The sequence below is a fragment of the Guillardia theta genome, assembly GCF_000315625.1.
Source record: "Guillardia theta CCMP2712 unplaced genomic scaffold GUITHscaffold_25, whole genome shotgun sequence".
Taxonomy (NCBI): domain Eukaryota; class Cryptophyceae; order Pyrenomonadales; family Geminigeraceae; genus Guillardia; species Guillardia theta.
The window spans coordinates 424,669-451,532 of NW_005434649.1; the positions used below are offsets into that span (position 1 = coordinate 424,669).

Below are 26,864 nucleotides of genomic sequence, written 5' to 3' on the forward strand. Positions count from 1 at the left end.
CCATCTACAAGCTTAAAACTTGAACTAACAGATGTTATTGTATTACCTGATATAGGAACATCGTTGAATTGTAAATTAGGACCATATATATAAACACCTTGACTATTCCATTTTATCCGTGTTGTATTGTACCAACTAATATATCCCCAGTCTGTACTATTAATCACAACCTTATTTCCCCAAGTTGTATCATTAGAAATAAATATATAATTGTCATTTGTTTGTTTGACACCAAGAACCAAATATTTATCGTGAAATATCTTAGGTAATTGTGCGCCATCATTATCCTTTAATCCTATTTCAATACCATTTGCAGAAATATTCCCTTCAATCTGTAATTTGGAACTATTATTAGGGATTGTACCTATTCCAACGTTACCGGTATTATAATATATATCATTATTTACTTTTGTCCATTTTGAAGCTAAACCGGGGGGGGGGAGCAGGAGAGGAAAACTGACTATGAATGCAGATCGCTCAATGTCGGCAGCCCCGGCACGTTCGGGATCAAGAGACCGCTGCTCACTACGATGCATCGCTCCTTCTTCTCGTCGTGAGGGGAGTCCAAGTGAAGTCTCTTGCGGCGACTCTTCAGAAGATTGGCAGATGGAGGAGAGGGAGAAAATCGAAGAGAAGGAGGAGGAGAGAATGAACAGGCACTTGAGCGTCCAATCGCTGTCCTCGAAGCCTCTCCTCATTCTGTTTGCTCCTCCTGCTTCTCCTTGCTAGCATTCCCCCTTACAATCCTGTTCAGTTGCACTGGTATCCCCCGGTTGGAGAAGGACAAAATCTCTTCGGTTCTCCATCCCTGTCAGCTCGTCAGCTACATCCACATCCCCGTCCTCTCATCCCACCTGCGGTAGCGGAATGTCCTGTCGTGCTGCACCCATACATTAGAACACTGTTCGACCCTCCTCCAATACTGCCCCTTCCTTCCCATCCCCTCTCGCTTCTGCTTCCCCTCCCCGTCCCTGTCCCACACCCTCTCTCCCTCTCCCTCCTCCCCCTACCTCCTCCTCCTCCTCCCCCCCCTACTCCCCCTCCTCCTCCTCCTCCTCCCCCTACTCCGCCTCCTCCTCCTCCTCACAGCTGGAGATGACGTAGGGTAAGATGTCCTCCCTGCGAGTGAGGACTCTAATGATGCTCCTCCACGCGTCCTGCTCTTCCACTCAGACCAGAAGAGGCACAAGGGGAGCCGCACGTAAAAACCATGCAGCCGGACGCCATAGGGCAAGTTTGTGAGCAGTACCTGCGGTGGCTGGTGACGAGAGGACGGAGGACGAGGAGCAGGAAGAAGGGGAAGTGGCAGAGGAGGGCGAGGAGGGCGAGGGCGAGGGCGAGGGCGAGGAGGGGGGGGGGAGGGGAGGGGGGCAGGAGGAGGAGGGCAGGGGTGGGAGAAGGTAGTGGTAGAGGAGGGCGAGATTTACCGCTCCCTCCTCTATGTTATTCGCTGTATCTACGACGGTTCCCTGCTTGAATGAGCAGTATTCTTGAGTCAAGCTCCTCTCCGCGTTCCTCTTCGCCATTTGGATCGCATCCTTGCTGATATCGCTGCCGACCGCCAGGGTCTGCAAGCAGGTCAGCGCCATCCCCTCCTCTTCTTGCAGAAGGACCTCCACTGTGATTAGGCTCGCACGATCCTGCTCCTCCTGCGCCTTGACAAACTTCTCGAACTCCCCTTGGTTATGTATCGGCCAGTCCTCGAACGCGAACTTGCGTTTGACAACCTGTACATCGTCAGGCAAGGCCTGACACTCAGACGATCTTGACCGCTGACTTGCCCAGGTAGGAGGAAACAGCTTCAATGACAAGCGTTCCGGACCCACATAGAGGATCCCAGAGCCGCCTCCTCTTGAGGAAATGATCCTTGCTCTGATCCATCTCCTCGATATCTTTGTTCACTGCTGATATGCATGCCGCCGCCAGCGTCTCTCGCAGCGGCGCCCTGCCGACATCCAGCCTGCCATCATCGTCAACGTCAGCGAGGAGGACGAGAGTTCCTGCTCGCCGGTATCCTCTCTTGTGCAACTGTGGGCCGGACGCGTCGACACTGACAGTTACGATCTGTGGACATGCTCAGAGAGGCAGCGCGAACTTGCTGGAGGTCCATGAGCACAGTCCCCTCACATTGTCATCGATCAGCAGGTGCACAGTGGCGTTTGGATCAAAATCTGTAAGACTGTCGTTCAGCAGCAGCAGCAGCAGCAGCAGCAGCAGCAGCAGCAGCAGCAGCAGCAGCAGCAGCAGCAGCAGCAGCAGCAGCAGCAGCAGCAGCAGCAGCAGCAGCAGCAGCAGCAGCAGCAGCAGCAGCAGCAGCAGCAGCAGCAGCAGCAGCAGCAGCAGCAGCAGCAGCAGCAGCAGCAGCAGCAGCAGCAGCAGCAGCAGCAGCAGCAGCAGCAGCAGCAGCAGCAGCAGCAGCAGCAGCAGCAGCAGCAGCAGCAGCAGCAGCAGCAGCAGCAGCAGCAGCAGCAGCAGCAGCAGCGTCTTACCCTGGTCGGGCATTTCGTTGAAGGCATCATCACTCAGAGCGACTTGCCTCTCCTTCAGGACATGCCTCACGCGCTCGTTCACAGCTTCTGTATGATACAGCTTGCTCCTGTGGCACACTGTCTTGATGGAAGGACACGGGGATTGCCTATGCAGATATGCTGCCCAGGGCAACTTCCTCAATCCCTCGATCAAGACTGGAAAGCTGGGGCCATAGAACTCCCCGATCCTCACACGGAGGAGCTCAGCCTGGGCAGGTCGAACAGAGTCAGCGCAATGTCCGAGGATGCAACCCCATGGCGCGGGCTCACCAGCCTCGTCCTCAGACAGACCCTCCACAAGTCCTCCATGGGGGCGAAGCCCTCGCACCCGCCTTTCATCCTCGACCACTTGACGGACGGGGAGATGACTGATGCAGATGACAAGTCAGCGTCCAGCAGCTCGACTCCAGCGTGACGTCACCTCTCAGCTCCTCCAGCAGCAGCCCCTCCAGCCCCCTCCCCACCCCCGCGAACATGCGTAGCCTCGACATGCCGGGTCGGATCCTGTAGGGTTTTGGGGGTTTTGTTCTAGTAAAACTGAACCAAAACGAAACCTAATCTGATTTCGCTGCCTCTCTCTCCTCTGGTAGTCTTCTGTTGAGGCGGATTTGTTGGTACTACCTAGTATATGATCCTCACGGCGGCTCCGGGCGAGCCACAGTGAGTCAAGTTACTAGGCTCGGTAATACCTCCCGGAGTCCGGGCCCTGACCCGGCAGTTGATATGGCTCGGTGCAGAGATCATAGTACAGATGCCGTCATAGGCTCCGTTCGAGGAACCATATTGAAGGCCCGATATGAAGCGCAGATTGCCGCCGTAGCCCCTAAGAGCGGCCATCCGATAGTGGATAGTGTTGTCACGGAGGATACCAGCAACAACCACGCACTTGTGCCGCGACTGCTCACTCTACGGTGCCGGCCCTTGGAGGCCGCCCGGGGCCCCGGGCCCGGCGGGCGTCGGCCCGAACCGGCCCTGAGAGGCCGGGCCCCGGCCGGCGACCCTGGCCGCTCTTCCCCGTCCCCCCCTCCCGGGCCCATCCGGGCTCAGCACCTGCTCATACCTTCGCTTGCCTCTTGTCCACCTCCTTTTTTGTTTTAAAGCTCCGCTCCGCCTCTTGTCCACCTCTCACACTTGACTCGCCCTGCGGCCCTCCTCAGACTGAGACTCCACGTCGATTTCCTGCTACAATCAGCCGCAGACGGTCTCGCTTGTCGACCTTGCCCGTGCAGCTCAGCCCATGGGGTTCAGCCAATTTACTGATCGCGAGGAACAAGAGAACTACTCGTCCTAATCTAGTTTGTGTTCCGCCAGTATAATTCCTCCCTGCTCGCTCCTTTCTCCTCTCCCAACCCTCCTCTCCCCATACTCCCTCACCATGCCCCGCCGCCACCGGGCCTCCTCCGCTACCTCCGACTCCCCGTCATCTCCGAGTTCACCCCCGGGCCCCTCTGCCTAGGCAGTAGCATCCGGGCTCAGCGGCTCGCCCCGGAGATATTGACCTGCACAACGAATGGTCTTGTCACCGTTGTAGCTCTTGCGGGTCGTAGCCATGCGAGCAGACACAGGCGTCTGATGGGAATCCTTCAGTCTTGCATGCTGGACGCGGTATGGCCTCTCCTCTTCCTCAGGCCGCAGTCTCCCCATCCCGTCCGCATACTGATGCAAACTTGATGTCCTTCTCTTTCAACGACTTGTCAAATGAGTACGGCACGCAGACCCTCCCCCAGCCTCTTCGGAAGCACCTTGTACAGGGCTTGCGTCTTCGCACTTGAGCTTACGGAGCTTACATGTCCAGCAAGCGGCAGTGACGCGCTGTCTGGAGGGAGGGGAGGAAGAGGAGGGGAGAGTTTGAGTGTCGTTGGTGACGAAAAAGGAGGAAAGAGGAAAAGGAGAAGGAAGCAATCAGCCAGATGCGGAAGGGATGCGGATGGCAAGGGACGAGTGGGGCTGGGGGGAGTTAAAAGGAGGGTCGGATGAACTGACTCATGCAGCATGGAAGCATACCTTACGAACCATGACCGACCTTACTCTGTGTCAATTCCTTTTATTGGACCTGCGTCTTGTAGCAATTGCTGCGCATCAAGATCCTGTAAATACTTCTTTCTTCAACTAACTTGCAGCGGCTGAGAATTCCAAGAATAACGTTCCAGACCAACTTGTGAAGGAGGAGGAGAGATGCCCCAAGGCTGATCCCTTCCGACAACTGGAGTCTGAGCTCTATGACTTTGTCCTCTCTCCTCCCCTCTGCCTCCCCGTCCATCGACGCGGTCACGGCTGGACCGGGCAGCCGATGATCGCCTGCCCCGCTCCCGCGTCCATGAAAGCAAAGTGGAGCTTGCTTGGATCAGCTGGGTTTCACGTCAAGGTTTATCCTCTTCTTGCTCACTCATACCTTCTCTCAACATCTTCCACTTCACTTCCTTCAGACGTTTCGACGCCTTCTTCTACATCAGATGCGTATACTGCATGGCTCAGCGCTTCTGCGGGGCTTGGACAGGCATCCATGGCCTGCGCATCCCGTCATCCCTACTAGCAGCCATCACTTATTACAGCGGCCCTAGCAAATTTGAAAAACAATCGTGTATCTCGGAATGAAATATCGACCCCACCCCACCCTCGCCCTCGTTGCACCCGGTCCTTTGAGGGCTACGCTCAACGTCAACTTTCAGAGTCGTTTGACCAGCGACGAAACGAAAAAAACCCTCATTCTTGAAAAAAGAGCGTGACCTCCGATCAGCACGTCACGGTACTCTCAGTCTACTTGCTAACGTAAGGCGACGCTGTCGTAGGATTGAGAGACGTGGAGCAAGAGGATGATACGAAGCTAGAGGACGACCTATCTTCCGCATGTCGAGCTATCCCGATGCTGCAGGCGGGGAGGCGTCAGCGTGAGAAGCAGGAGATCTTGACTTGGTCATTGCGTGCGGCGCTGCGGTGAGAACAGTGATTGTTCCATCCAGCTATCGAGAAGTAAGATACTAGTAGGACCTTTTTTATCTCGAAAGCCAGGGCTGGACTCCCATCATGTTGGGGGTTGTGGTGTCACCTTGCTCCCTACACCCAACAAGCATGTCCAATATGAAAACAAATCAGAGACGAGCAAGGAAAATGGGCAAGCAAGGGCATGTTGCAGACCATACTGTGAGAAGGAGTGGTGTATTGTCACGCAAGAGCTCGTTGATGGAGCATGAAAAGTAACTCTCGAGATACAAGGATCCAAGAGAGCACACCAGCATCTTAATTTTATTTCAGTATGAATCAAACATAACCAGGCTTTTTATCTAAGCATGCATTAGAAATCACTATACAACTACAAGTTACCGCATCTTGTCCACGTACTCCATCCCCTCGTCATTCGAGTTCCCTCTCCCAGCAGGCTTCCTCAAATTCCTTCCCCCAGCATCTCCTCCCAGCCTCTCTCGTCCCTCTCCATCCTCTCCCACCCCTCCTCTCCCCCCATACTCAACCCCCATACCCCGTCCTCCTCCGCACCCTCCCCCTCCTCTCTCCACCCCTCCCCCTCCCCGTCCATCGGCAGGAGGGTCTTCCTCAGCCAGCTTGCCCAGCTCCCGTCCCGATCCTTTTCGTCTGAGGCCGCAGCAGCGCCCTGTTCGTCGTCGCCGACGGTCATGGCTTGTCCCGGCAGCATCGCCTCCCCCGCTCCCGTGTCCATGCAGACCGCCACGGAAAAGAGCTCGTTGGTCAGTGGCTGGGAGCTCAGCGGGGGTCCGGAGCAGTCTTGCTGGGTCCGCGCGCATCGCTTGCATGGCCGAGACTCGTCGCAGCCTACCTTGGATCGTCTGCAAGCGTCGCAAGCTTGGGAGACCTGTCGTCGCTTGATCTTGGTCTTGCGGGGCTGGACGGCAGACAGAGCCGGCGGGGGCTTGAAGGTGACGCTCGCGAATGCTGGGGAGTGGAGCTTGCTGGTTTTGTCGGCCGCGGCTTTCCTCGGGGATCTCTTGCACGGCACGCAGAACCTCCCCCAGCCGCTTCGGAAGCACCTTGTGCAGGGCCTCGCGTCGTCGCACTTGAGCTTACGGAGCTTGCATGTCCAGCAAGCGGCGGCGACGCGCTGTCTGGAGGGAGGGGAGGATGAGGGTGGAGTGAGAGGAGGGGAGGGAATCTTGGAAGGGACTGCGAGTGTTGCCATGGAGCGTCAACTGCAGAGAGGAAAAGCAAAGCCGAAGATATCAGCAGACAGGACCCTACCCACCCTCTCCTTTCCCCTTCAAGCTTTATGGCCCCTACTTCCACCTACCCCTGCTTTTTACCAATCCGAGTGCATCACCCCTCCCTCAAGGCACTAGCCGAGTATCTTCTAGTCAAACCTTGGGCCCTACCATGATCATTTGACACGTTGCGCCGGTTGACAGGGATAGAGACGTACCAATTGCCCTTTTGACCACCGAGTCAGCATGTCACGGTACCTTCGGGTGAGGTCAAATTTCCGATCTTTACTACTCTTCTCCGGTACTACATGACGGTCAACTCGAATGATCGGTTCAGAGGCCAGGAGGACAGGTGAAAAAAAAAAACATGACCGGAACGACCAGGTCACGCAAGTTTCGGACCCGACGACCCGCAGTTGATCTGACTAATGCGTACCTCGCGTCGACGACGATGCGCAAACTTACAGCTTCTTTCTCCTCCTGTCTGCTCCTCCTTGGGTCATGAACGCTCCCAAGTCCCCCCTGTGACTGCTTGATGCGGAGATATTCCAACAACTGTGCGATATCCTTTCCTTGGCTAGCGTTTCAATAGTACGAGACGATTTGCGACCTATCTGTCTATCGCAGAGTTCCAAGACCGGGACGGATGAAGTTTTGACCAAGCAAGAATACGATCTAATCATAGTAAAAACTGGAGAGTTGCTTTTCATGCTCCATCAACGAGCTCTTGCGTGACGATACACCACTCCTTCTCACAGTATGGTCTGCAACATGCCCTTGCTTGCCCATTTTCCTTGCTCGTCACTCTCTGATTTGTTTTCATATTGGACATACTTGTTGGGTATAGGGAGCAAGGTGACACCACAGATGAGGTTGAGGCTACTAAGATCAAACCAAGTCATGGTATTCATTTTATCCCAGTCATGTATCATCCATCAACTCTTCTTCAACAATCACTCTTCTCATCGCAGCGCCGCACGCAATGACCAAGTCAAGATCTCCTGCTTCTCACGCTGACGCCTCCCCGCCTGCAGCATCGGGATAGCTCGACATGCGGAAGATAGGTCGTCCTCTAGCTTCGTACCATCCTCTTGCTCCACGTCTCGCAATCCTACGACAGCGTCGCCTTACGTTAGCAAGTAGACCGAGAGAGTACCGTGACGTGCTGATCGGAGGTGACGCTCTTTTTTCAAGAATGAGGGTTTTTGTTCGTTTCGTCGCTGGTCAAAGGACTCTGAAAGTTGAAGTTGAGCGTAGCCGTCAAAGGACCGGGTGGACCGAGTCCGAGGCTGGGGTGGGGTCGATATTTCATTCCGAGATACACGATTGTTTTTCAAATTCGGTCGGGCCGCTGTAATAAGTGATGGCTGCTAGTAGGGATGACGGGATGCGCAGGCCATGGATGCCTGTCCAAGCCCCGCAGAAGCGCTGAGCCATGCAGTATACGCATCTGATGTAGAAGAAGGCGTCGAAACGTCTGAAGGAAGTGAAGTGGAAGATGTTGAGAGAAGGTATGAGTGAGCAAGAAGAGGATAAACCTTGACGTGAAACCCAGCTGATCCAAGCAAGCTCCACTTTGCTTTCATGGACGCGGGAGCGGGGCAGGCGATCATCGGCTGCCCGGTCCAGCCGTGACCGCGTCGATGGACTGGGAGGCAGAAGGGAGGAGAGAGGACGGGGAGGGTGCGGAGGAGGACGGGATATGGGGGGTGAGTAGGGGGGGGAGAGGAGGAAATGCACACTTGAGCATGGTGTTTGAAGCGATGGAGAATCAAGGACAAAGTCATAGAGCTCAGACTCCAGTTGTCGGAAGGGATCAGCCTTGGGGCATCTTGATGCACAGCAATTGCTACAAGACGCAGGTCCAATAAAAGGAATTGACACAGAGTAAGGTCATTTGCATGGTCATTGATCATCAATCCAAGACACAAATGACAAGACGTGTAGTACACATACTGGTGTATATAAAAGACCTTGACATTTCCATCGGTCATGGTTCGTAAGGTATGCTTCCATGCTGCATGAGTCAGTTCATCCGACCCTCCTTTTAACTCTTCCCAGCCCCACTCGTCCCTTGCCATCCGCATCCCTTCCGCATCTGGCTGATTGCTTCCTTCTCCTTCCTCTTTCCTCCTTTTTCGTCACCAACGACACTCAAACTCTCCCCTCCTCTTCCTCCCCTCCCTCCAGACAGCGCGTCGCCGCCGCTTGCTGGACATGTAAGCTCCGTAAGCTCAAGTGCGACGACGTGCAAGGTGCTTCCGAAGAGGCTGGGGGAGGGTCTGCGTGCCGTACTCATTTGACAAGTCGTTGAAAGAGAAGGACATCAAGTTTGCATCAGTATGCGGACGGGATGGGGAGACCGCGGCCTGAGGAAGAGGAGAGGCCATACCGCGTCCAGCATGCAAGACTGAAGGATTCCCATCGGATGCTTGTGTCTGCTCGCATGGCTGCGACCCGCAGGAGCTACGACGGTGACAAGACCATGCGTGGTGGAGGCCAGGGCAGTCGCAGGAGGAGCTTGTTTGTTGGTAAGCTCACTTCTCCACTTGCGCCGACTATCTCCGGGGCGAACCCGGATGCCACAGCGTAGAGAGATACCCCCTTGTTCCTAGAATAATTAGGGTAACTGGTAGGGGTGGTAGAACTCGCCTAATTCCCGGGGTGATTGAGAAGGTTAAATGTGGGGGTAGGGGTGTCAGCGAGGCGACGAGCATGCAGCGGCTAGGGTTGCTGCGCGCGGGGCTTGGGAGGATGGTGCCAAGCATGGGGCGATTGATGGCCTGGGGAAAAGATGCTGGTGGCTTGAAGGAAGCGAGCCAGACCCTCGATGCTAGGAGGGGGTTAGTTACGTTCTCCACCTCTTTGAGTTCTGGATGCAGAGTACGATTTCCTCTTGCAGCTGCTGGGCTGTTCGGCAGAGTTCAGGGGGCTGGTGCTTTGGGGTTTCAGTCAGCAAACCAGACATGCAGATCCTACAAGAATTTTTCTGGATCTCACTACGCACCCACACACATGGCGAGGGCGAAGAACCCAGCTCTACCTCAGGATCCTGCAACTGCCAGTGCTGTGGTTGAAATCTTTGGGACTGCTCGTTTCAGTGATCCACACACAAGAAGTATCAGAAAGATTTTCATGAAGAGCACCATCAAAGGAAAACTGGCTTCCTACTTCAGACCGCTGCCGGTTCACAATCAAGACGGGTACAAAGATCCGTTTGTCGAGAGGAGGCAAGCTCAGTTAGCGAGGTTACGTCGACGTGGAAAGGGCCCTCCGAAGAAAGGACAAGGAAAGCGATCTAAGAAGAAGTAGATGATCTGTTCCTGACATCATCAGGGTGATGGTGAATGGCTCATCCTTCTCGGCTGTCCTTGCCCTTCGAAAGCATTCCGGGTGTACTCAAATACAACTGAGTATGGACATAATTGTGCCAGGACGCAGCAATAAATCTTCACGTTTGGAGCTATACATGAAGCATCTCAATCCTCACAACTTCACCAAAACCTTTCCCTGTCACCACCAGTCACCTCCACTTGTGTTTGAATCAGGAGCAAACTTACGATGTTTTTCCCCTCGTACATGTACTCGATGGCATCTGGGATGGATTCAAGGCCGTTGAACTGCTTGCAAGCTTGTTGATCCACAAGAGACTTTAACTTGCCCTCTTGAGTCTGTTCACACGTCAACATCCACGTTTTATCCATCAGTCTCCTTCCGCAACCATCTGAAGGAGCTTGGCCATGTGCGGCTTCCATTCGCGCGTGTAGTCGTTGAGGAAGAAGCCTCGGATCTAGCAAGAACATTCATCTGCGATCACACGACCCGCATGCTTCATCGCAAATCTCACGACTTACACTCGCAGACTTCCCTAGAAGTTTGGCTGTGATGGGTGTGCTCGGCTTCTTTTCCCCACCCTCCTGCGACCATCCTGACCCATCCTGGTAGAACTCACGTCATTATCGAGCAAGCTGATGTTTGCCGCCTTGCCTTGTACCCCGAGATGAAACCAATCACGACGAGACGACCTTTCTTGGCAAGGTTGTTCAACGCAATGTCGAAGAACGAAGCTCCGACGCTCTCATATACTACATTCACTCCGTCCGAGTACTCAGACCTTAGAACCTGGAACAGATCCTCCTTCTTGTAGTTCACTGGGCGATCACAGCCGAGGGCTTTCAGAGCCTCAACTTTCTCGTCGCTGCTGCAGGTTCCAATGACATGGCAGCCCGCCTGCTTCGCAAGTTGCACTGCAAACGATCCCGTGCCACCTGCACTCCAGTCACTACAAGGCAGATGGTGAGGGAGGGACCTGCGGCTGCTGTCACGAGCACTATCTCGTCCTTCTTGATCTCTCCCACCTGCACACGAGTCATGTCGGAAACCTTTCAAGTTTCGCGTCCGTGGAAGATACTTGCTCGAGGGCAATCGAGGCCGTCAAGCCGCTGACGAAGAGAGGAAGAGCCTCAGGCATGATCTGCACAACGAGGAGCGTCAAGGAACTCATCTCCTTCACTAGCGTCTTTCCTTAGGGAGCGAAACTGCTGCTCTTGCATCGATCTCCTGGTACTCAGAGAAGGCTCCGAAAGACTGCTCCGGCATGTTCAAGGAACAAAGTCTTGTCCTCTACATGCTCTTACAGTGTACACGACGCTGTCGCCTTCCTTCAGCTTCGTAACATTCTCGCCCACCTTTGCAACTTTCCCCATGGCTTCGAAACCACAATCGAACGGCGGCTTCACCCCCGGCATGTACTTGCCTGCTCACGGTCAGGGGGGGCGACCAGATGGTCAAGGGAGGAGCGACTCTGGTCGAGCCAGCACACCGTTTGTGAAGTTGATGTCTGACGCATTGATGCCGCACCATTCGTTCTTGACGAGGATGCTGCCCGAGTTCAACGCCTGTGGGGAGCACCCGAGGACATGATGAGATTGTTCACAGGGAGCGCGACGAGTACGTCGAGAGGTTCTCACCTTGGGTAGGGGAGCAGTCATGATTCTAGTGCACTCGCGGAAGTTGGTAGACAGCCTGACATGCACAGATGGGCAGGTTCGATCAGATCCCCGAGACAGTCGATGAGCATGTGACTTACTTCTCGCAGACGATCTTCCTGTACATGTTTGTGCTTGCGGCTTGCTAAGGAGGCAGGAAGGATTGTTGTAGCTGTCCTGTCAAGGTCAGATCACTTCGAGCATGCTGCTATGACGGCTGTGTCCCCACTTCTCCTCCTCCTCCTCCTCCTCCTCCCTCTCCTCCCTCTCCTCCTCCCCCCCCCCCTCTACATCCTATCTGCTTCCCTCGATTATCTCTTGCAGGAAGGCGCATTTGTCCTGGGGCTGGCTTGGTATCCTTCCTAGTCCCCCCCGCACCCCCTTGCTCCCTGCCTATCGGCTCCTTCGCTTCCTCCCCTCCCCCTCCCCCCTCCCCCTCTTCCTTGCTTGACTGTCTCCCTTGATCTCCCTGCCCTCCCTGCCCTCCCTGCCCTCCCTGCCCTGCCCTCCCTCCCCTCAATCGCCTCTCTTTCTTTCATCCTTGCGTTCTTCCCCCACCCCTCATTGCAGCGACACTAAGTTCACCTCTCCTCCTCCTGCAAGATGCATGCTGACGCCACCCTGGTTGTTGTCGCCAAGTTCCCCGCGCCTGGCCGCTGCAAGTCTCGACTCGCTAAAGACGTAGGAGACGCTGCCGCTGCGGAGTTCGCCCGGACCAGCTTGTTGGACCTCGTCGAGCGCTTCTCCGCCTTCTCGTTCGAGGTGAGCTGTGCTCCTGCTACTGACGGTACCGGTCAGCTGAGGTCATGCTGGCAGCATGCTGGCGCCACGACGACCTTCGCTCGGCGCATCCTGCTCTACGCGCCTGAGGGAGCTCGGTCCGACTTCGTCCAGCTTCTGTCGAGCTCACTGGGCGACACGTGGGAGTCCTTCGAGCTTCAGCCCATGCTGGGCATCTCGACCGAGGGGAAACCCAGTGGCCAGGCAGGACACGCGGACCTGCTCCTGTCTGTGAGTGCTGAGCTTGCAGCAGGGCTCCGACCTTGGAGCGTTTCTCTCCAACGCCCTCGAGCAGTTTGGGAGGGAGCGGCCCATCCTCTTCATCGGGACCGACTGCCTGACCCTCTCTGACCTCCACGTCCACACCTGCATCCTCGAAGCCTCGGCAGGATCCGCCTGCATGTGCCCAGCCGCTGGTCAGCTCGCCGCATGCTCCGCATACGTTCTGACGCGGTTCTGATGCAGACGGAGGATACGTCGCCCTCTCCCTCCCTCCCGGCTCGTCCAAGGAAGTCTTTGCTAATGTTACGTGGAGCTCCAGGTCCCTCCTTGCCCTCCTCCTCTACCCCCTGCCCTCCTCCTCTACCCCTCTTCCCTCCTCCTCTATCCCCTTGCCCCCCTCCTCTACCCCCTTGTCCTCCTCCTCGTCCCCCTCTGCCCTCCTCCTCTACCCCCCTGCTCTCGTCTTCTACCCACTTGCCCCCACCGCCGTCCCCTCCTCTTCTTCCCAGGTGAGCTCGTACGTCCCTCTCATTGTCCTCCTGCAGTGTCACCGGCAAGACGCAGGTGGAGGCTCTGAGAGCGGCAGGGCTGACTGTCAGGTTGAAGGAGGGAGGGAGGGAGGAGGGAGGGAGGAGGGGGAGGAGGAGGTAGGTGAGGGAGGGAAAGGAGGAGGGAGGAGGTAGGTGAGGGAGGGAGGGGGAGGAGGTAGGTGAGGGAGGGAGAGAGAAGGAGGGAGGGAGCTGTGCAGTTTCAGGTGACTGTGTAGGCAGGATGGGGGAGGAGCTAGAGGACGTAGACGAGTTGCAGGATCTCCGTGTGGTGAAGGCGAAGCTTGACGAGCAGCCCGAGCTCAGCAGGCTCCTTCCTCGGAGCATGAAGTTCATGCAACAGCACCTCTAGCTCCTCCTCTTCTTCCTCTGCTGCTGCTTCCTTGACTTGTTTTCCGTCCTGCTCTTCCATCGAACTGGTAGACATTTTCAGCTCCACGCTCTCTTTCCTTTCCTCTGCTCTATTTCTTCAACCATTCAACAATCCCCCTCCCCCCGTTCCTTTCCATCCTCATCCCCCCCCACTCTCCCTTCTCTTCCCCTCCCTTCCCTCTTCCCGTCTCGTTATCAGCACGGAATGCTTCAACCCCTCAAGTAAACTTCTCGATCGCTGCCATGAGCACCTTCAACCTCTCCTTGTTCCCTGCCGACCGACCGCAGACCGAGTGGTTGCAAGACGACTGCATCCCAGCAATCGACTTCCTCAGCTGAACGCAGAAGCTCGACGCTTCCTTGGTGTACTTGGCGTCCTTTCCCCTCATAGTCAGAAGCTGCATGGCGTTTGTGAGCGAGACCGAGAGCTTCTCTATCCCCTCCTCAAGCTCCTGCGCCAGAGGTAGAGGGAGAACCCGCCAGTGTGCGCAGGTCGCGGCACCGGCACATGTCAGAACTCCGTCCTGAACCTTGTGGTACTCCCATGGCCTCTCCATGTTCACAGAAGTCCATTCAATCACCTTCCTCCTCAGCACGGAGCATCCGATCCTGACCAGGAGCTCCTCGCCTACCGCCTGCTTGAAGGAGCTGCTGCAATGCCGGCTCATCAGGATTGCGCTCCCTTCCACCACCAGCTCCTGCACCTCCCCCAGCACAGCAAGGCTCTCCATCCTCCTCCAGAGCACAACAGCGCTCAGGTTGCCCCCGTGGAACGCTGGCACGCAACCCACGATCTCTGCCGCCTGCTTTTCGGTGATCCACCACACGGAATCAGCGCGCATGCTGATCCTCGAGACATCGTTCACAGCGTCTGCAAGTCGCTCCTCCTCCCAGAGGCGCTCCAGCCTCGCCAGCGCCAGGATGTCCTCCAGCACGGAGGAGACCAGGAACACTTTGCTCTCCTCCTCCTCCTCCTCCTCCTGCTCCACCATCTGCACGCTGGTCTCGTCCTCAGAAGCGACGAAGGGATCGGAGGGGCCCACCGAACAAGCTTCGATCTTCTCCCCGTCCTCGAAGCTGCGAAGTCTTGTCCTGAACTCTCGGCCCTCCATCACGCTCGGTCGCAAGGCCTGCAGCATGGCTCCTCGCAGGCCCCTAGGGACCTTCTTGAGCCCCCCGAAGAGGAGGAGGAGGAGGAGATCTCGGATGAGCTCGAACGTTCGCACTTTGTCATGAGCATACAGGCAGCGAACAATCGGATCCAGCCACTTCCCCTCCTCCTCCCACGCACTGTCGACCTTCCTGCTCCTCCCGCTGCCTTTCTGAGACCAGTCGCTCACCTGCTGCACAACGAGAGCGAAATGCCCGGCAATGAGCAGGCAGGTGCGCGAGAGAAGTTCCCCGTGCTGGTGCTCGCACAGAGCAAGAGCTCGGTACTCCAGGAGCAGCCTGCACAGCTTCGAGGAGAGGGCGATAGGCATCGGGCTGCCGATCTTGGGGAAGATTTTCTTGGGGATCAGGTCCTTTTCGAAGCTGTAGCTCGTCCCCCTTCCTCCTCCCCCCGCCCTGCCCTCCTCCTGCTCCTTCTCCAGCTCCTCCTCCTCAAACAGGAAGTTCTCCCTGCTGGCGATGCTCTTGGACAGGCGCTCGAGCAGGTCAGCGCAGAGAGGCTTGTTGGGGTCGGAGTCTTTGCGGGAGAAGAACTGGCGCAGCACCGCCATCATGGAGGAGAAGTACTGCTGGGAAACATGCTCGGGCAGAACTTCGCGCAGGAGCTCGACGAAGAGGTCGTACTCCCTGAGAGGAGCCATGCGCTCGATCATCGCGTCCACCTGCCCCCCAGCTGCCTCGAAGTCCCTCTGGTACACCTTCGAGCAGAGCTTTCCCAGCTCGTCCTCCAGCTTGTCGAAGCTCTCGAGGACCGAGGATGGGTTCTTCATTCTCCCCGTCATCGTCCTCACCATGGCCTTCTTGGGCGACAGCGAGGACATGAGGCGGGGCGGTGGCCGCGCGATGCCGAGCTGACCCTCAGCAGCGGCGAACATCACCTCGAAGGGGCTGACGTTGGAGAGGTGACAGCCGACGATCTCCGAGGACAGGAGCTTGCTGTCGAGGGCGCAGAGGCGGCAGTGAGGAGGAAGGTTGAGGCTCCACAGCCTCACGCTCCCGTCCTCCCCTCCGCTCGCCAGCATCTCCCCGTGGCTCTTCGACCAGGAGATGGAGGTGACGGAGCTGGTGTGCCAGGCTAGGTGGAAGGCCGGGGCACGAAGCATGCGGAGATCCCAAACCTGCCGATGACGTTGGGGGGGAGAAGAGGGGGAGGAGGAAGGGGATAGAGAGGGAGGGAGGCGAAGTGGACTGGGGTGTTGGCACAGGCAGGTATGGGGAAGGGGAGAGGAAACGACGAAGAAAGGAGGAAGGGGAGGGGAAGGAACAGAAGGAGGGGGAGAGAGAGAGAGTTTTGAGGGGAGCGGGGAGTATACAGCAAGACACTAAAATAACAGGAAATCCAGATAGAAGAGAACGGGGGAGCAGGAGGGGTATGAGGTAGGAGCAGGACCTTGACGACTCCGTCGCCTCCTCCTGTGGCCATCAGGTTGTCGTCGAGCGGCGATTGCTGAATACAGTTGACCTGAGTAGGAAGAGGGAGTGAGGAGGAGCTGGCATGTGAAGTGCGGTGCTGATGGCAGGAACAGGACCAGGACAATCAAGAACGCTCTTGACTTTCACAACTCAAGTCGCTCACCGAGGAGGAGTGCGCGTTCATGAGGTCGAAGGCAAGGCTGCTGGGCACTCGTTCCAGGGTCTCCTCTGACCTCATCAACCTCGTGTCGACGATTGACATCCTTCCCTTGGCCCCCCCCACCAAGATCCGCTCCTCCCTCATCTTCACCTCACAGCACCGTATGTGAAAGTCTGACAATCGCTCAAGTCAGAGAAGAGCAAAGGTGGCTGATATGCTGCGATGCTCCAACAAGCAAACATGCAGGCAGCTTACACATGGATACAGACGCGGACGGCCGGCCGGCCGGCAAGCAGGCAAGCAGGCAGGAAGGAACGAAGGAACGAAGGACTGAGAGCAGAAAGGGTTGAGGAGGGAGATAGAGGATGGAAGGAGGGAGAGCTCAGGGGCGGAGAAACATATCAAGATCGAGTATGACGGGGCAGGTCATGACCTGGGATGCGGCAGAGCCCTATCGGGTCCTTCGGGTTGGTGAGATTCCAAGTCTTGAGCCCGCCTGCTCGACAAGAAGGAGGGGGAACGTCAGGGCTGGCAGGAGGAGCGTCGGTGGCACCTTGTGCAACAGACGTCAGGAACCAGTCTGACTTGACCCTCCCCAGACTGAGCTGGTGGATCCTGCCGGGACCTGATGGGCAGTTACTGCTGCAGTCCTACAGTGGGAATCAGGTGTTGCTGCCGACCTCGTCCGTCATCTGTCGCAGATATCTGGTGTGTTGAGCTGAAATCGATCTTGTCCGCCCCTCTGTCCTTCTTCCAGCGACGAGGGTCTATCGACATGCTGAAGGCAGCAAGGACGAACGTTGGTATCAGCATGGCGACAGAACAAAGATTTGGAATGACAAGGAAAGTTACATCTCGATCGACCCTGAGAAGTAGCCAACAGCCAACATGTCATCTAAGGTGCACATGTGAGCAAACAACCAGAAACAAGTAGCTGGCAATGCTCAACCTCTCCATGCAGCGATCGACGCTCTCTTCCCGCGCAGTTCCACCGTCTGCGCACCATAAGGTCAAACATGTCGCTCTGTCTTCAGCTCCTCCTGACCTGCAAGTGCTCGATGCTGCTGAGCGCGCTCGAAGTCTCCCGCGCTGTTGCCTGATGAAGAGCCAGCGGTCACTACCATGCCCAGCTCCAGCCAACCTGACATTCCACCTGAACTTTGGACTTCTCCCTCTCGGAGGTTCGGAAGATGGAGAGGTTGCTGGTATCTTTGTGCTGGTCGACGACACAAACAGCATCGTGCACGTTGTGTGGGCACATGCATGAAAGATCTGACGGCGATCTCGGATATTTCATGGTAGAGCAGTCGCTATCAGCACAGACTATCCTCCTGGATCGCAGGCAGTCTGCGCTCCTCCAGGCTGAAAGATCCGCGATCATGTCGAGGATGGGAAGAGCAAGAGGCTGGAACGAGAGACGCGATGAAAGGGGAGGAAGGGGGGGGAGGAAGGGGGGGGAGGGAGGGGGAGGAGGGGGAAGAGGCAGGGGAGGGGGAGAAGAGGATGGATAAGGCAAGGAAGGGAAAGGGGATGGGGGGTGTGCCTGCAGGAAGGGTGGATAGTAAGAAGTACCGGTGTATTCAAGATAATTTTTCAGGACAAATAAGGGGTGGAATTTTCGCTCAGGGGTAGGGGTGATTCTGTCGGGGAAACTAGAGGAGGGAAACAAGCAAGGAGTACAACCAGCGTGACCCTGAAGAACTATCACTGTCAGTATGCGACCAAGGAGGAGGAGGAGGAGGAGGAGGAGAAGCAGGAGGAGAAGCAGGAGGAGCAGGAGGAGCAGATGCTTGCCATGCATTTCATTCTGTTGTCAAGTCCTGGATAACAGGGTAGGCGAAGCCCTTGTTCTCTCGCACAACTAGCACGGATGGTAAGGAACACCAAACACTCTGGGGTAGGATAACCTTCCAACGCTTCCAACATTCTCCTGCGTCCATCTAACCACATCATTCCTTCACCATAGGAGAGGGGCTCGATCGGCTGCAGCGACCAGGTGAGCGTCAGGATGGAGAGGAATGACAACAAACCTTGACAGGGATAGGTTTCAGCTGCATGACGTGGCTTGACTCGGGGTCTCGGCTGGAACAAGCCGGTAAGCGGGAAACGGAGAACAGAAGAGTGTACTTGAGAAAGGTGAAATGGAATTCGTTTGATAGAGCGTCATTTCCTGTTTTGAGATCAACGATACGAGTCTCAACTCGCACCTGGGGCAAACAGAAGAGCTCCAGTCACAAAAAGACAAAGCAGTTTCTAAGATGGTGGACCTGAAATATGCAGGACAAGCCAGGATGCTGGTTTCCCATCAGGATGCTTTCGTTTGAACCAGTATACACCACGTCCGCTCTAAACTTCACCACATCGCCTATGCTCACAGGCTGCAAGAGGACATCATTCGAATATGCGCACTGTTACGCAATCTGAAACCAACCCGAGCAAATGACACATCGTCCAGTGCCAGCACTGTCGGCGCCCTGATTGTGGAGGTGAGCTTTCAAATCAACGCGCAGACCACAACGGTGGGAAAGTCGACGACTCACCCAAGTCTCCATCCTTGAGGATCCTGCGGACATACCTTGGTCGAGTTTCCTGACGTCGCTGCAAACGTGCACGCTGTGGCATACGCGAGCTCGTATGCTGAATGCATTCTGCAATATAACAATGAGAGGAATCGAAAGGAATGTGCGAGCAGATACAAGAATCCACCGAACACTTTGCCAGCACGATTTCGCTCCTTCAAGCATTGTCGATCAGCATGGGAGTCAGATACAAGAAGTAGAGCATGCCTGCGGTTGCATGATGGTCACTGACTGCATCCTGACAGCAGCCATCGGCAGCCCGTCCGGAATCCCGTCGGGTACAGTCATGGCGCGATGCAGGATTTTCGCTTCCTCCTCAGTTGGCGGAGAAACTTTCAAACTTCTTTTGCGCTCCTCCTTCCTCACGAGGTTTGCCCTCTCTCCCTCATTGAATCGCTTTTCGTCTTGAGGGGTCTCTAGGATCAGAGGGTTGATCGGAAAGGCCTTGCCTTTCTGATCGACGCAGACAAACACCATAGAGCATCGAAGCTTGTGTTCAGAATTTGAGACGTCAAGTTCTGACTTCGGAAAGAGACTGACGTCTATCTGCAAGGAAGTACGTCCTGCCCACGACACGTTTCCTTCAAGCACAAAGTCTTGTCCAAGATTCAACGTGATCGGGTCGTGAATGTCAAGTCGGTCAAGAGATGCAGTCACCTATCAAGCGATCCCATCAACCTTAAAACGACCAAAGACACGAACTCACCAGAGTAGGAACAATCGTTTCAGGATCGCCATCGTTGCAATGCATGAAAGCTGGAAGGCGATCGTCAGCAACGAGCCTCGGGCATCCTACAAACATCCTCCCACCCTATTCAGATTCTTTCATGGCGTACCTATATTGCCAGCAAATGCGTCAATATCCTCCAGCAAGAGCGCGAACCTCAATCCTCCACGGAAGTTGAGGTACTGATCTCTGACCAGCTCGTCGCTGCGCACTTTCAGTTCTGCTCGGAGGAAGGAGTCCTTGGGTCTCTTCGGAGGAAACGCATGCTGCATCTTCGACGCGTTCTGCTTGTACTTCTGCATGTCCCATCTCTGCTGCCATAGTCGAGCCGTCAATCCCGTCCTCACCGACGACACCATCGAGCTCAGCATCCTCCTGGTTCCCCTCGCCATGGTGACTCCGAATCCCATCCAACGCACAACCCCCTACCCCTACTTTTCCTGCAGACCTGTGGTAAAACCACCCCTGCAGGGAGCACTGTATCAATTGCTTCCACTACCCCATTTTTGGCCATGGAACAACCCCCACCTTTCCTATTGAGAATTACTGTACAACTATGCCTACACCCTTGGACTTCCACCTACCCACCCTACATTTTAGCTGTTTATAACCCCCAATTACAAATGAGTAACCCCTCATTAATTACACTTCACCCCCTTCTGAGTACCCCCTACCCAGGGAGCTCCCACACTGCAGCGGCGCGGCCTCAAAAAGAAATGGCAGGTAAGACAGTCATGAACGGGGAGGAGGAGGAGGTGGTGGAGGTGGAGGAGTGAGAGAGTGAAGCAATGATCATGTAGCAAGTTGTTCATCGTTGAATCATTCAGTTCGGCAATATGGATGCGCGCTGTGTGCATGCTGACAAAAGCAACGTGAACGGACATGGCATATTGCTGTACATCATTACGCATGCAGATGGTTGACGAATGAAGGGCCGTGAGTTTCTGATGATGGAAATTGTTTAAATGTTACAGAACTAGTTTCGAGAGCCCAAAGAGCCATGAAAACTCGAACGAGACCCGGAAAGTTGTTGATGAAATTGAAAAGCAAAGAGGGCGGAAATTCGTCAAGTAGATTTGTGGTCAAGAGAGATGATGCGATGGAACGCCTTGAATGGAAGAGATGATAGTAGTAGAACATGGAAAGTCCCTTGTGCATAGAGAGGAGCAGATCGTGCTCATAGATGAATCGCTTGTCTTCACTTCAAGTTCATGATGTTATCCCACCTGCAACCGTTGCGCTCAATGACCCACCGATCAGCTCGTGCTGGAAATCTTCTTCGCCTTGCTGCAAGACGCGTGAACGCTCCTGCTCTCCGCTCCTCCGCTCCTCTCAGAGGAGGCCACGAAGGACCCGATCCCAACGCTGTAAGTCGCAGGAGTAACGTTGCAGTGCGCTAACAATGGTGCTGGCAGCCTAAGTGGGAGCAGGCTGTGCGCAGCGTGTTGCGCAAGGACGAGCATGTTGTCTTTGCTGTGATTGGCTTCTGGGTGAGCAGACTCGTTCTCGTAGGGAGGAGGAGGAGGTTGACGAGCTCACAGGCTGTCGTGATCTACGGCGCCCGCGTGTCATTGAGGAGCGACGACGATTGAGCATGAGGAGGAGCCGAAGGATGAGAAAGAACTTCTTTTGTTAAGACTCGATAAAGCAGGAGGAACCTGACGCTCTCGATCCCCTCAAACCTTTTCAGGATATCAGGGCATCCTTTCAGCGATCTTCACTGCTCGGTGAATGCCTCAAGAGCTCTTCCCGTCCTCATTCGAAGTTTTCTTTCCTATCCTTCCTCTACTTTTTCTCTGTTGTCCTACATTCACCTCTCTCCTCTCCCTCGACCAGCAGCCCCTCGTCCTCGTCCTCTCTGTCGCACGGTCGATCATCGCGGCATGCCGCCATTGAGCTTCGCCTCCATCCTCGCGCACTCCTCCTGCCAGCTCGTCAGTGTCGGCATGCCAGCATGTCAGCTCCACATGCAAGAGTTTGATCGCTCGCTCCGATCGCTTCAGCTCTCGTAGCACCACCGAGCGCGTTTGCATGCACTTGTTCCTGAGGCTGATGATGTACTTCTTCCTATTCTGCAAGAAAGCGGTGAGAAGAGCGGGAGGGGGAGATGAGGGGAACAGGAGGGGGAGGAGGAAGCCGATACTGTGGAGGAGAGTATAGATTCAGACTGAGAGCTCGTGTAAATGGGGGCCTCACTTTGAACTCCAAGATCTGACAACAACGTGAGAGGGTGAGAGAGGAGGAGGAGAAAGATTACTCACGCTTTGTTTCATGAGGAGATCAGATATGTCATCTCGATGCTGCCCATGATGGAGGAGCAGGAGCAGGCGAAAGGGGAGGGAGCGTCAGGACATGCACATGTGAGAGAGTTCAAGTCTCACGTAGCCTGCTGCCTCTCGCACTGACTCCATGCAGAGGTTGAGGATAGCAACTGAGTTTTCTTGCAGCTGCTCCACCAACTCCTTCCCATCCTCGTGAGTCCCCACAAGACGATCCCGTCCCACTTACCATCCTGCTCTGGAACGTTTCCTTCACCTCAAACACAAGATTCTCTGCGCTCTCCTCCTCCTCCCCCAAAGCTCGCTCGACTCGGAACATCTCTCCTCCGATGCGACGGGCAAGCTCCAGCTCCTCCTTCAACCTCCTGCAGCACTCGTTCTCTTGAGCTTTCTTGCTCTCCCCAGAGATCTCCTTGAGCAACTGGTCTCTTTCTTCCTGCACCTGCAGTAGAGACTCCCGCAAGCTCTTCACCTCGAACGCCATCTTCTTCATTTCGAATCCTTCCTCCTCCGTCCCTTCCTTCTTCTCCTGCGCATCGCGACGGGCTTGCTCGACCACCATGACCTGCGCCTGCCGCAGCTGCTCCTTGAGGACGTTGATCTCGGCCTTGAGGTGCTCGTCGATAGCCTTCTCTGCATCGTACTGATTCTCCGCCATCTGCAGCTCGAGGTCCAGCTTGGAAATCCTGTAGGATGCGATCAGTCATCTAGCCAGCCAGCCGGCGGTAGCGGCGGTAGGAACCTCTTCAGCGCGTTCTCAAACTTAAGGTTCAACTGCTGGTTCTCCTGCCTGAGGGCGGCGCTCTCGTTCCTCTCCTTCTCCAGAAGCTCCTTCGCGCTCCTCAAGGCCTCTGAGTGCTCTTGTCGCAGCCGACGGCACTCGTGCTCCGCCAGCGACAGAGCCTGAGTAGAGCGAGTTAGCAGAACGATCATGCTGCTTGACAATATTGGCAGCGACTTGTGAATGCGCTGTAGCTCCTAACTCTTACAGCACTTCTTATTCAAGAAGCTTCACTATGCATGACATCACAACGCCTAATTGCTATCCGTCCCCGGCCATGCATAGTCACAAAACTCACCTCCTCCCCTTCAAGTTGCATGCTCTTGATCTGAGATTTCTGAGACTCGATGACTGTTTGCAGCAGTTGTTTCTCAGACTGATAGTCCTTGATCCTCTCATCTCTCATCATCTTGCTGACCACCAGCTGCGACCGAGTCTCGGTCAACTGTCGCACAAGTCCCTCCTTCTCGGCCTCTAGCTGAGCGATCCTAGCTTTCAGCCCCGAGCTCTCCACCTGAAACGCAACCACGTCCTGTGAGAACGAGCTGTAATGCTCGAGAGCTCGCTTGAGACCCTCGACTCGCTGCTCAAGGATGAAAGCGGGGTTGTCGTACTGCTCTTTGTTGGCAAAGTTGCACTTGTACTGCATCACCTCTACCTCAAGGTTGTACACTAGCTCCTGCTGGTGCTTGGCGACCAAACGTCTCGACGTCTCCGTCGCTTGTTCCCATGCTCGATCACGTTGAGAAATGAGTGTCTCCACGTTCTCTCTTAGCGTCTTCACTTCCACGTCCTGCCGAGCCTTCTCCACCTCCAGCGCTTCTGCAGTCTTTGCCGCCTTGTTGTTCGCTGCATCTAGCCGCGCCCAAAGTTCTTCATTCACTTTCTGTGCTCGTTCTATCTCTTCCTTGGTGATGCTCGGGGCAGAACTCCTTTCTCTAGACCCTTCCTCTGTGCCTCGCTGCTTCAACACATGCAGCTGCGCTTCCATGGCTCCCTGCTCAACTCTACCTGCCTGAAGCTGGTGATTCACATACCGCAGGTCGCTCGCAAGCTGCTGGTTTGCATCTTGTAGCTTCTGATTTTGCGACATCATCCTTGCAAGCTCATCTCTTTCTTGCTTCTGAACCAAGAGGAGCTCGCGCACGTGCGCCTTCACCTTTAGCAGCTCCCGCTCCCCCTCTGCTGCAGCCTTCCGCTGCTGCTCCAGCTCCCTGTTCAACTCGTCTGTAATGCTGAGCTGCTGTCGCTGCTGCAGGAGTCCTTTCTTCATGTCTTCTGCTAGCAGTGCCTTGCCCTGGTCCTGCTCCTCAAGCCTCCTCCGCAGCAGATTGACCTCTAGCCGCAGCGCCTCTTTCTCCTGCCTCAGGTTCATGAGCTGCTGCTCAAGACGCTGCTGGAACAGCTTGTGGGCCTGAATCTCCCTCTTGAGCGAAGCCTCCCGATGTGACATCTCATGTTGTGTGTCCACAACATGATCGTGTACTGCCCTTGACATGTCGGATGCTGCCAGAACCTCCTTGGAGTCGAGCGCGACAGATCGCAGGTCGTCGAGGTGGTCTCTCATCCACCTTATCCTCTTCTCCTCTGCCTCTGCCCGCCCTCTATCTGTCCTCAGTCCATCAGTCTGACAGTCTCGCTCCCATCTACCTCCTCCTTCTCCCCATTCTTCTGCCATCTCCATGGCTTGATAGGATCACGCCACCATGCCGAACTTCGGTGTCAAACCGAGCCTGTGGTATTGACTCTGACTCCAATTTTACTCAAAGATAAGTTAAAAATTCACTCTGACACCGTCACCCCGGCGGTACTTGCCGAGTCAGGTGAAGTTGCCTCGCAGTCCGAGTCGGCCGGGCCCGGGCCAGCCCGGCGGCTTATCTTTCAACTATCCGAGTTTTACTCAAAGTAGTAAGTTAAAAATCAGTACGTGGACAATCAGGAGAGTACTGAAGGAGGCTTGACCAGCCCCCGCGGCCGGCCGGGGGGCCCCTCCTGCCAGCGACGATCAGCCGTCCGTGACGGTAAATCCGATGATCATCATCCGACTGTTCATGCCATCATAAAAACAGGCTTCATTTTATACCGTAGCTGACTGTCATCGTTGCTAAAACGCTGCATTTCGTGACTCAGTGCATAAAGAGAGCTTTTTTTATGAATACCGGAGCCTCCGGTCACCCGTGATGCTGACTTTGTGCCGTACATGCCGCCGCGGCCGCCCTCCGTTCCGAGTCCGACTGCGGTGCGACGGTGAGTCACTGCTGAGCCTGACAATGGCAGGCTCAGCCATGCCCGGCCATGCCATGATGACTCATGATGAGTGACATCGCCGTGAAACCGTGCCCGGCCGTGAGGGTCGTAGCCGGCCCGGCCGGAGGCTCCGGCTTTCCGATTCAAGCCCTTGCGGCAGCTGCTGCCTACCTGAGGTATCGTCTACTGAGGCAGGCTCAGTAATTGAAAGCCTTTTGACCGTGGGTGGGTCAGCACTTGGCTCCAAGCAGTCGTATCAGAAGACGTGCAAAACTTAGAGGGTGGGGTAGTACACACACGGGTATACTTGCTGTACGGATCCAAAGGTTTCAGTACGAAAGACTACGATTCCCTGCCGAAAAGAGCCTTGGACTGTGCTGGACCGTCGCGAAAGAAACAGTTGTTGTGTTTGCAAGCAGCTATCTCCATGGTGTTGAACAAAAAAGAATATTACGATGCTTCAGGAAGGCTTCGGAGATTGTAACTGAGGTCAAAGTCGATGCGGTTTCGGTGCGTTGCGACCATACATGCTACGGATGAGAGAGACCAAGAAATGTACATACGAATTTTTCAATGAATTTACTCAATGCCTGTTATGAATAAAAAGGTTTGGATTTCTAGGCAGAGAACACCCGAATATCGATCGATGGACTAATCAGAGCATGGTCGATACTCCTCCTAACCGCTGTGCGCCAACACCCACACGTCGTCGAGAATGTCGAGCTCTCCCCTGCCTCCATACAACACGATCCTCTGCCCCATGACTGTCGTGCTTCCGAAGTATGCTCGAGCAGGGAACGGAGCAAGAGCGGCTGCCTCAACCCAGTCAGCCCCGTCCTTGGACTGCCAGATGTCGCTCTGCAAGAAGCCATCCGTACCTCCCTCAAACTCTTTCTGCGCGTGTCCTGCTATGACAAGCAGCGAGTCCTGGAAGGCGAGGAGGCTAAAACCTCTCCTCCTCGCCCAAGGAGCGTTGCCGGTGACCAGCTGCCAGGCTGAGCCGTTGGTGCTGAGCCAGACATCGTTGTACAAGTCGTCACCCTCCCCGCCCATCAACCAGATCTGCGGACAAGCGCCGAGGAGCGCGCTGGCTACCATGCCATGACTGTGCCTGGGACTCCAAGGAGCTGCTGAGCTTGCGAGGGTCCAGCTATCCCCATCCTCCGTTGTCCACACGTCGTTGTACCTGAGCTTTGCCAGCCCTCGGTAGGACGCGCCACCGGCCAGCACCATCCTGAAGTGCCACTCGCCCCCCTCGTACCATGCTGTTGACACCAGACCGAAGGAGAACCTCCGGCCCCAGGCAGCGCTCGTCGACACCTGGCGCCACACAACCCCGTCGGAGCTGCTCCAGACGTCGTTGAGCGAGTGCCCTTCCTCTGAGAATCCTCCCATCAGCCACAGCCTCTCCTTGAAGACGGTGACCGCATGCGAGTGTCGGGGCATCCAGCCAGCCTGCCCAGTGACTAGCTGGAATCGCAGGCAAGAGGCTGTGGAGTTGACCGGGCAAGGAGTCGACTGCCAGACGTCGGACTGGTAAGAGTCGCCCAGGGGAGAGTTGATCTCGTACCCTCCGAGGATCCAGACATGTTCCAGAAACTCAACCATGGCATGTCCCATTCTACGCGAGAGAGACGCGTTCTGTTGCTGTCTCCATGACTGCAACTGAGACGTCTCCACATGCTCCGAGCTCAAGAATGTGTACTCCAGCTCTACAGAAAGCTCGTCCATGGGGTAGAAGAGCAGGAGGTCACGAAGCTGCGTCAGGTTCCTGCCTCCCGAGTCCTTCATCGTGGCGGTAGCGTTGAAGACAACTGTGCGGTTCGGCGCTTTCATGCACGCGGAGAACAGTAGGCTGTTGTTGCTGTACCTGTATGAAGGCAGGCCGGGGGGAGAGAACA

At 55.6% G+C, this 26,864-nt stretch overlaps 9 protein-coding genes across 9 annotated transcripts; 1 reads left to right on the forward strand and 8 right to left on the reverse strand.

Annotated features, from left to right (window-relative positions):
* Positions 1-694: 694 nt before the first annotated feature.
* GUITHDRAFT_137388 (hypothetical protein) lies at positions 695-3,019 on the reverse strand (the record flags this gene model as incomplete). Its single annotated transcript, XM_005834542.1, has 11 exons — positions 695-808; positions 855-880; positions 1,088-1,157; positions 1,202-1,249; positions 1,428-1,568; positions 1,614-1,727; positions 1,771-2,064; positions 2,128-2,171; positions 2,490-2,736; positions 2,799-2,896; positions 2,950-3,019. 11 exons carry the CDS (start codon positions 3,017-3,019, stop codon positions 695-697), a joined length of 1,266 nt encoding a protein of 421 aa, XP_005834599.1.
* Positions 3,020-5,910: 2,891 nt separating this feature from the next.
* On the reverse strand, positions 5,911-6,678 carry GUITHDRAFT_137389 (hypothetical protein; the record flags this gene model as incomplete). The annotated part of the gene is made up of 1 exon (XM_005834543.1): positions 5,911-6,678. The coding sequence occupies one exon, from the start codon at positions 6,676-6,678 to the stop codon at positions 5,911-5,913; it is 768 nt and encodes a 255-aa protein (XP_005834600.1).
* Positions 6,679-9,397: 2,719 nt separating this feature from the next.
* GUITHDRAFT_162662 (hypothetical protein) lies at positions 9,398-11,812 on the reverse strand (the record flags this gene model as incomplete). The annotated part of the gene is made up of 11 exons (XM_005834544.1): positions 9,398-10,207; positions 10,258-10,368; positions 10,419-10,487; positions 10,552-10,625; positions 10,723-10,965; positions 11,007-11,055; positions 11,109-11,171; positions 11,222-11,284; positions 11,335-11,453; positions 11,520-11,722; positions 11,787-11,812. 11 exons carry the CDS (start codon positions 11,810-11,812, stop codon positions 10,184-10,186), a joined length of 1,044 nt encoding a protein of 347 aa, XP_005834601.1. The 3' UTR covers positions 9,398-10,183.
* A 2,013-nt stretch (positions 11,813-13,825) lies between these two features.
* GUITHDRAFT_106610 (hypothetical protein) lies at positions 13,826-17,647 on the reverse strand (the record flags this gene model as incomplete). The annotated part of the gene is made up of 10 exons (XM_005834545.1): positions 13,826-15,895; positions 16,168-16,239; positions 16,354-16,523; positions 16,784-16,846; positions 16,904-16,975; positions 17,031-17,128; positions 17,203-17,245; positions 17,300-17,345; positions 17,396-17,446; positions 17,492-17,647. 10 exons carry the CDS (start codon positions 17,645-17,647, stop codon positions 13,826-13,828), a joined length of 2,841 nt encoding a protein of 946 aa, XP_005834602.1.
* A 505-nt stretch (positions 17,648-18,152) lies between these two features.
* On the reverse strand, positions 18,153-18,997 carry GUITHDRAFT_106611 (hypothetical protein; the record flags this gene model as incomplete). The annotated part of the gene is made up of 7 exons (XM_005834546.1): positions 18,153-18,211; positions 18,258-18,333; positions 18,381-18,432; positions 18,478-18,557; positions 18,618-18,728; positions 18,782-18,824; positions 18,891-18,997. The coding sequence occupies 7 exons, from the start codon at positions 18,995-18,997 to the stop codon at positions 18,153-18,155; spliced, it is 528 nt and encodes a 175-aa protein (XP_005834603.1).
* A 115-nt stretch (positions 18,998-19,112) lies between these two features.
* Positions 19,113-20,048, reverse strand: GUITHDRAFT_106612 (hypothetical protein; the record flags this gene model as incomplete). Its single annotated transcript, XM_005834547.1, has 3 exons — positions 19,113-19,586; positions 19,636-19,685; positions 19,766-20,048. The coding sequence occupies 3 exons, from the start codon at positions 20,046-20,048 to the stop codon at positions 19,113-19,115; spliced, it is 807 nt and encodes a 268-aa protein (XP_005834604.1).
* Positions 20,049-20,327: 279 nt separating this feature from the next.
* Positions 20,328-21,318, forward strand: GUITHDRAFT_152041 (hypothetical protein). Its single transcript, XM_005834548.1, has 4 exons — positions 20,328-20,379; positions 20,917-21,023; positions 21,072-21,146; positions 21,198-21,318. Exons 1-4 carry the CDS (start codon positions 20,373-20,375, stop codon positions 21,246-21,248), a joined length of 240 nt encoding a protein of 79 aa, XP_005834605.1. The 5' UTR covers positions 20,328-20,372; the 3' UTR covers positions 21,249-21,318.
* A 211-nt stretch (positions 21,319-21,529) lies between these two features.
* GUITHDRAFT_137393 (hypothetical protein) lies at positions 21,530-24,400 on the reverse strand (the record flags this gene model as incomplete). Its single annotated transcript, XM_005834549.1, has 9 exons — positions 21,530-21,580; positions 21,624-21,728; positions 21,853-21,867; positions 21,918-21,956; positions 22,038-22,118; positions 22,165-22,371; positions 22,408-22,621; positions 22,678-22,838; positions 23,015-24,400. The coding sequence occupies 9 exons, from the start codon at positions 24,398-24,400 to the stop codon at positions 21,530-21,532; spliced, it is 2,259 nt and encodes a 752-aa protein (XP_005834606.1).
* Positions 24,401-25,764: 1,364 nt separating this feature from the next.
* On the reverse strand, positions 25,765-26,424 carry GUITHDRAFT_50616 (hypothetical protein; the record flags this gene model as incomplete). Its single annotated transcript, XM_005834550.1, has 2 exons — positions 25,765-26,004; positions 26,299-26,424. Coding segments are annotated over 2 exons (366 nt in total), but the record flags the coding sequence as incomplete, so codon positions are not given.
* Between the last annotated feature and the right edge of the window lie 440 nt (positions 26,425-26,864).

What these genes read in the sequence shown, in the direction of transcription:
- GUITHDRAFT_152041 (XM_005834548.1), top strand. An exon ending in AAGGACCCGATCCCAACGCT is followed by an intron (nt 21,024 to 21,071) that starts GTAAGTCGCAGG and finishes TGGTGCTGGCAG; the next exon opens with CCTAAGTGGGAGCAGGCTGT. An exon ending in TTGCTGTGATTGGCTTCTGG is followed by an intron (nt 21,147 to 21,197) that starts GTGAGCAGACTC and finishes ACGAGCTCACAG; the next exon opens with GCTGTCGTGATCTACGGCGC.